General features: G+C 34.1%; 1 protein-coding gene across 1 annotated transcript in view; it reads left to right on the top strand.

The window, feature by feature from the left end:
• The window catches only part of LOC122262917 (tubulin-folding cofactor B), an 8,754-nt gene that overhangs the window by 736 nt on the left and 518 nt on the right, over nt 1-7,500 (top strand). Inside the window, exons 2-7 of the mRNA XM_043031129.2 lie at nt 1,807-1,940; nt 2,173-2,316; nt 2,500-2,593; nt 3,503-3,645; nt 4,010-4,131; nt 4,487-7,500. The exon at nt 4,487-7,500 is cut by the window's right edge and continues 518 nt beyond it. Of these exons, the coding sequence (XP_042887063.1) occupies nt 1,807-1,940; nt 2,173-2,316; nt 2,500-2,593; nt 3,503-3,645; nt 4,010-4,131; nt 4,487-4,601 (752 nt within the window). The 3' untranslated portion in view covers nt 4,602-7,500. The remainder of the gene's footprint in view (nt 1-1,806; nt 1,941-2,172; nt 2,317-2,499; nt 2,594-3,502; nt 3,646-4,009; nt 4,132-4,486) is intronic.

The following is a 7,500-nucleotide window of genomic DNA, read 5'->3' as shown; positions in this document are numbered from 1 at the left end:
GTGAGATGACTTTTAAAAATTGGGCTGAAACTCTGTTAATACATGCAGCTACAAAGAAGGTAGAATCAGAAGTAGAAATGGATAAGAAAACGAAATAATTTAAATGAGGATTGGAAAATTCTGTCCAGTACTTCTTATTGATAACTGATGTGACACACACCCTTAGCTATACTGGTTTTGTAATTATATCAAATACTCCTTGGTAATGACAGTGATACATAGGTCATCATAGGTCATTGACCCATATGGTGTATTGATTTTATTTGCAGGTCTGAGCTTACATAACTTGCAAATTCTTTTCTCATAGGAAATGTGAGATTAGATATTTCGTTATATAATAATTGATTAAGTATGAGTCGGCATTAAGAAAATGTAGATCTATTTTGAATAATTTGATTGAGAGGGAACTTCTTTCTCTGAATTTAGGGCTTGATAGTAAGGAAAAATTCCAATCTTCTTGCAGACTAAGCAATGTAGTGAGCTCACTTCCCCTCCTAAGAAAATTATCACCAGAATTTTCTGTACATTACATGCCCTGAAGTGTAATCATACATGTACCAATAACCTTATTAGTATGGTTTAACCGATTCCATCATTTTACATCCTGAAACGACTCAAGAGACAAATGTCAGTAACCTTTTTTATTTACAATCAAAGCAATCAAATATTTACTGGTCTGATCAAAAGTTGTTATGACCTCCCAAGATAGACCTCAAGGGCACATTGATTTGATATTGGAATTATTATGAGTAGCCAAGTTCAAGTCCTGAGCTTAAGATATTTTCACCAATATTTCTTTAATATTTTGACTATAAAAAAAGTATATATATATATATATATGTATATATATATATATGTATATATATATGTATATATATATGTATGTGTAGAGGTATATATATATATATATATATATATATATATATATATATATATATACATATATATGTATATATATATATGTATATATATATATATATATATATATATATATATATATATATATATATATATATATATATATATATATATACATATATATATATATATATGTATACATATATATATATTCTTGCAGACAGAACTTTCTGAACAGAAAGAGATATGAACTATGTTTTATCAGACACCTACCATAGATGAGACTATTACTCATCATTATATTGGCTCATACTCATATATTTAAATCCTAACTTGATAGAGCTGCATAGTGTCTTATCCTCTGCATCTTTGCTGTTCAGGCAAAGATTCTGGAAGGATAGAACTTAAACTACTTCCTATATTGATCGTAAATCATCCAGGGATGTCTACTACAAGTCGTGTCTTGCCAGAATGTACATGTGGAGGCTTACTGGACCTTGCCAGAGCTGAAGACATGGAGACCACTTGAAGACACCTGGGTGTCTTTTAAATTGCTCCTAGATATGAAAATTGTTTGGAAATGAAAAAATTCTTCATCAGGGAAGACAAAAACTAGTTACTCCCTCACCATCCCATTTGTCTTGGCAGCAAAGTAGATCTTATTGTTAAACCCAGGCGCAAAGTAAGAAAGTGCTAAATAGATGCACTATACATTCTCATTTATATTGCAATTGCTATGCAAGGCTTAATATGGATGTAGAATATAGGTTTTGAGTATTATTATTTTGGTAGGTAAACAAAATCACTTGTAGCCAAATGGAAAGTATGAAGCTAATATTGATATGTAAGATATGAAACTACAACATTAGGAAAAAAGTAGGTATACCAGAAATATTTTCAAACTTGAACTTGTATAGAAGATTTAACCAATTTATGACTCTCTTTCAGATAATCCAGCAGCCATGACAGACGAGATTCAGATCATCACTGCACCGCTGGTCAGCCTACGAGTTACGAGTAATGTAAACAGCTTTACAGCTGAGAAAAGATATGACCGAAGTCTAACCATAGGAGACCTAAAGGTAAGAATGGACAACTGAACAATTAAGAGACTATGAATTCAGCTTTTACTACAGTAATCAAATCTTTTAGAAACAATTTTATAATGTAGATCATATTCTATAATAGATTAACCTTTTATGCATTAGACAGCACCTTTGTATAGCTAATATATTGATTTTATCATAAAAAAGTTTCGCCAGAATTTTACACACAGTCTTAAGACAAAGATAACTTAAGCATCCAATTCCCCAGGGTCGCCTTGAACTCATCACAGGAGGATCAGCAGGAACAATGAGCCTAGAAGTATATGACACGGAAGATAAGCTTGTTTGCTCCCTCAGCGACAACGAGGCTCTTTTGGGTTCGTTCAATATCGAAGACAATTACAGGATTCATGTGAGTATGGCCTACTAGCAATTCCCGTTTACCCTGTAATTCTCAGATATTCTGTAAATCTCGTTAATCTTTGAACTAGTTAAGAAAGTGTTTTGGATATTCTGCTATTCACCAGTCTTAGTTGAGAAAGGTTTTGTTGTTCATAGTATCGTGTATTTTGATTACCGTGACATCTCCTTAAAGGTAACAGACAGCACAAAGAAAGTCGGAGAGTTTGAAGACCTGTCAAAAGTGGAAAAGTTTGAGCTGTCGGAAGAAGAGTATGCTAAGCGTAATGGTTAGTTCTTTCTTGTGTTTATTTATTTTGATGAAATGGGTGAAATGGCCCGTCTGCACGTGTGTGTGTATTTTGGAAATAGTTCTTCATACTTATGATTTTTTTTTCAAATTTTATTATGTTAAGTATTGTTGCAGTTTTTAATAAATAATATCATCATCATCATCATCATCATAATCATCATCATAGTGATAATTTGTTTTATTATTACCACCACCACCACCATCTTTTGGTGTGATGACACTATATAAATTGATTAAGAGTTATTGCCTCCAGCTTAGAAGAGAGATTGAGTCTCCATCCATGTATTTTGTTTATTATTTATATAAAAACATATATACATAAGTGATCTAAGTCCATGTTTTATGTATCACAGCATATTAGTATGAATCATTGCCATGCAAAAAATAAATGAAAGTTTTATGTATAGTGAATAAACTACTTACTCGTTGGTTAATGTCTGGATTACATATTTTCACACATGTCCACTACAGTTTTTATTATTATTATTATTTTTAATGCATAGATGGTTTCACAGGTGATTAGTCATCTAGGTGTCTATTGCAAGGCTAACTATAGACCACACCTGTTTACCTCATTCCTTGTATTTTGGGTCGTTACATTTCATCATCATGGTTCCTCTCGTATTTCTACTCAGTTCTGTATATTTACAGTGTTTGGTTGATTTCTCACTTTACTAATGAAGGAAGACACAAAAAACATTCGCACAATTTCCCGTCTTCTCTTAGTACATAGGAAGAAACAAGAAATAGTCATGCAGTTTATGGGCTTTAGGAAGAATGGAGATGGAATATCATGCAAAAAAGAGTTAGGAGTGATTACTGTACTTTAGTTTCAATATCAAAGTATTATCAACATCAATAAAGTGATTATTAAAATTATCCACAGATAGTGTGAAAGCTTTCCTGCAGAAGAACAAGTTAGGGAAATACAACGAAGAGGAGCTGGCCAGAATGCAGGAGGAGAAAGAAGCTGCGGAAAAGGCCGAGCAGGACAAGGCCAGCACCTTTAACGTGGGTGACCGATGCGAGGTGAGTGGATTGACTAACACAAACCATGACATGAGGTGAGGAAGTTAAAGTTGACAGGAAAGACTTTGAATAGACATTGATTGCATTAGATGTAACATTCTTTTTGCACTACAGGGAGTCATTATGAAAATGACCCAGGAGCTTGAACATTGTTTTGGGAAATTCTTGCAAATATCATCTTGAAAGTGGTGTTTATTTCTTTTTGGAAATGATAACCTTTTACATTGGTCTCTTTTGATTTATATAATTGAAGATGTTAAATATAATGAAATGAAGTAATAAACAAAAGATCATGTATCATTATTTCAAGTGTAATTCTATCCATTATTAATATGATGTGATTAACCTCCCAAACTGCTTACAGGTCAAAGTGCAGGGTGAACCAACTCGCAGAGGTGAAGTGATGTTCGTGGGAGAAGTGCACTTCAAGCCAGGTGTCTGGGTTGGAATCAAGTATGACGAGCCCTTGGGAAAGAATGATGGAAGGTAGGCACCAGAAGCAGAGAAGTTCTGAATGGCTTATAAAAGAGAGGTTTTGTCTGTAGTAAGATTATATTTGGTAGGAATTTTGTTACTCATCCTTTGTGGTATCAGAATGTCATCCTGAATGCAAAGTTTCTAAAAAAGATTATATGTATGTTTTATATTCCTTTTTTTTTGTGCTATTTTCCAGTGGATTTTTAAGCAAATTCTGTAATCCTCATTCACTTTTACTTTATTAAATATAAATATTTAAAGACACAAGGACCATTGCACTGACTATAAAAAAAAAGAACTATCCTTGTGTATATTTGTGATACCAAGTGTCTGCTACTAACATTTTGGCCCTCTCTGTTTCCAGCATTGGTGGCAAACGGTACTTTGAAGCAGCGCCTAAATATGGCGGCTTCACTCGCCCAACTAATGTAGAAGTGGGAGATTTCCCTGAGGTTAGCTATGAGGACGACGAAATGTAGAGTGTTGGACTGTCGGATGGGAGGCAGCATGCGTTTTCACTTACAAGACTCACTTCAGATGCTTTATATATATATATATATTGTAATGTTCCCTTTGGGGTAGAAGCACTTGAAAGTTGGCATGTGGCTAAGACCAGTGTTGAAGGGAGGAATCAAATTATTGACATTTTAAAAATATTTCCATTGTTTTATTATTATTATTATATTTACAAAACTTATTGTCATTACAAATGATATGATTATTGATATGCGATTCCTACAACTACTATTACTACTACTGTTAACCTACTATAGCTGTTCCTGTAATTACTACAACCACTACCACTCCCATTACTATTGCTACTATTACTGCTATTGCACTTATTATTGCTATCATTTTTATAATTTTGTTGATTTTGATTATTCATTATTATTGACATATTTTGCCTACACTGTGTTAAAAAAATTAGAAAATTTGGTATGCATGAAAGCTGATACATGTAAAAGATTACAATTATTTAGACTGGATCTAAAAGGATCTAAAAAAGGAATAGAACAATCAAACAAACAAACAAACAAATAAAGAAAAATGATTATTAATTAGGGTGATTCTTGCGTAATCATTGAAGTTGTAACAAGGGTTGTGATGGTGGATGAGTTACTCAAAATTTATTAATGTATTTAAGGAGTGTACCTTCTGCTAACATTATCTTTGTTCCTATGTGAAATGACACAGTCGTTGCATCTTCGATAGTCATCCCAATAGTTGCAAGGCACTAGAAGAAATATCTCTTGCCCTAATGTTGCAAGTAGCAAAATGCCTCTTGCTTGAGTTGATATTATAAGTTTTATTGGCCTTGTGCAAAGTTCCCCAGAATAAATATTTTTCTTAAATTATGATATTTATGTGATTTATTGAAGATTCCAGTGGTTCCATATTTTGTTTACTTTACTTATTGATGTTATTACTAATTTTGAATTGGTTTATGATATTTGATGATGATGATGATGATGATGATGATGATGATGATGATGATGATGATGATGATGATGATGATGATGATGATGATGATGATACTACTGCTGAAACTACTACTACTACTATTTTATTAATGTGACTTTTTTGATGATTATGATATAAACATGATAACAGTAATATTAACCCAATCCTGACGGGCCCGACGATAAGTGGAAACCACCTATGCCGGGCCTATGCAATATTGCATTGGGAACGTCGTACATGTGTGACGCCCTGGCATCGGGCATTTAGCTTTGTGACACGTGTGACGCACTGTTGCCATAGGGTTAACATTATGGATTGTAATTGTTATCAATACATCATTTAAGTTCTTGATTATGTTGATATTAAAACTTTTATTTTTTTATTTTTTATTTTTTTATACTTCTCATTGCCTAAAATATTATCTATCATTACAAAGTGATTAGAAGAAGCATTGCATCTCATGATATGATGACGGTTAATACTCTTGACAAGATTGATCAAATCAAACGCTGGGAAATGCTGATTTATGTGACTTGTCTTATGAGCTGGAGAGGATATCTGTTTTCCCAGTTGCTGACATGCGTAACTCATGTTGCATGTTCACACTAGCACAAGCGCACACTCACTCACTCACTCACTCACTCACCCACTCTCTCTCTCTCTCTCTCTCTCTCTCTCTCTCTCTCTCTCTCTCTCTCTCTCTCTCTCTCTCTCTCTCTCTCTCTCTCTCTCCTCTCCTCTTCTCTTCTCTTCTCTCTCTCTCTCTCCTCTTCTCTTCTCTCTCTCTCTCTCCTCTTCTCTTCTCTTTCTCTCTCCTCTCCTCTCCTCTCTTTCCTCTTTCTTTCTCTTTCTCTTTCTCTTTCCTTTCCCATTGCTTTCTCTTTCTCTTTCTTTCTCTTTCCTTTCCCGTTGCTTTCTCTTTCTCTTTCTTTCTCTTTCCTTTCCCGTTGCTTTCTCTTTCTCTTTCTTTCTCTTTCCTTTCTCTCTTTCTCTTTCTCTTTCTCTTTCTCTTTCTCTCTCTCTCTCTCTCTCTCTCTCTCTCTCTCTCTCTCTCTCTCTCTCTCTCTCTCTCTCTCTCTCTCTCTCTCTCTCTCTCTCTCTCTCTCTCTCTCTCTCTCTCTCTCTCTCTCTCTCTCTCTCTCTCTCTCTTTCTCTCTCTCTCCCTCTCTCTCTCTCTCTGTAGAAATGAAAAGTAGAAATAAAAACAGGCAGAACAGGTGACACTGGAAGAGAAAGTAACCAAGTTATAAATTCTGTGATAGACATGCATTCCAGACTTTCCTTTCATTATCATGAGGTAATAGAACTGCACAAACTTAATTGCTCACATTATAGCTAATCCGCTCTTGGGTTGCGCTTGAGTCGATAGTACGTGTAAGGAGTTTACCTTGATATCCTATAAGGTGTAAGTGGCATTATTGTGACAAGCTTTTGTGACTTATCAGTTGCGGAAGAATCGCCTACTTCTTCCCAAATGAATTCCTATATGCATCTGTAAGCTAATTATGCTATGCTAATAATGCTTGATTATTTCTTCAAACACGAGAAGGATGCAATGATAATTTAAACTTGTCTCAGACATGTTTACGTTAGAAAGACACTGCCTTTGAACTAGTTGCACGATCGCTGTCTCGTAGCCAAGGACGAAGCGCCTGTTTTGTAAAGCTTTTTGAATTTGTTTAAAAGACTTTGATAACCATCTCTGTATTTATTTATTTATTTTCCATCCGGATAATATTGTCTTCACAAATGAAGGATCAGGGATTATCAATGTTATCATGTTTAGGTTTATAGTGTTATCTTGATTATTTTGACCAACTGATTGCTAATACTTGGATTGTTATATTCGACAGGATGATATTATATGACAATTTTATTTATGTTTTGTAATGTTAATGTGAATTCTTGTAATCTCAC

The sequence above is a fragment of the Penaeus japonicus genome, unplaced genomic scaffold (assembly GCF_977035675.1).
Source record: "Penaeus japonicus unplaced genomic scaffold, GWHDUDI00000001_assembly GWHDUDI00000015, whole genome shotgun sequence".
Lineage (NCBI taxonomy): Eukaryota > Metazoa > Arthropoda > Malacostraca > Decapoda > Penaeidae > Penaeus > Penaeus japonicus.
This window is presented reverse-complemented; position numbering and strand designations above follow the sequence as displayed.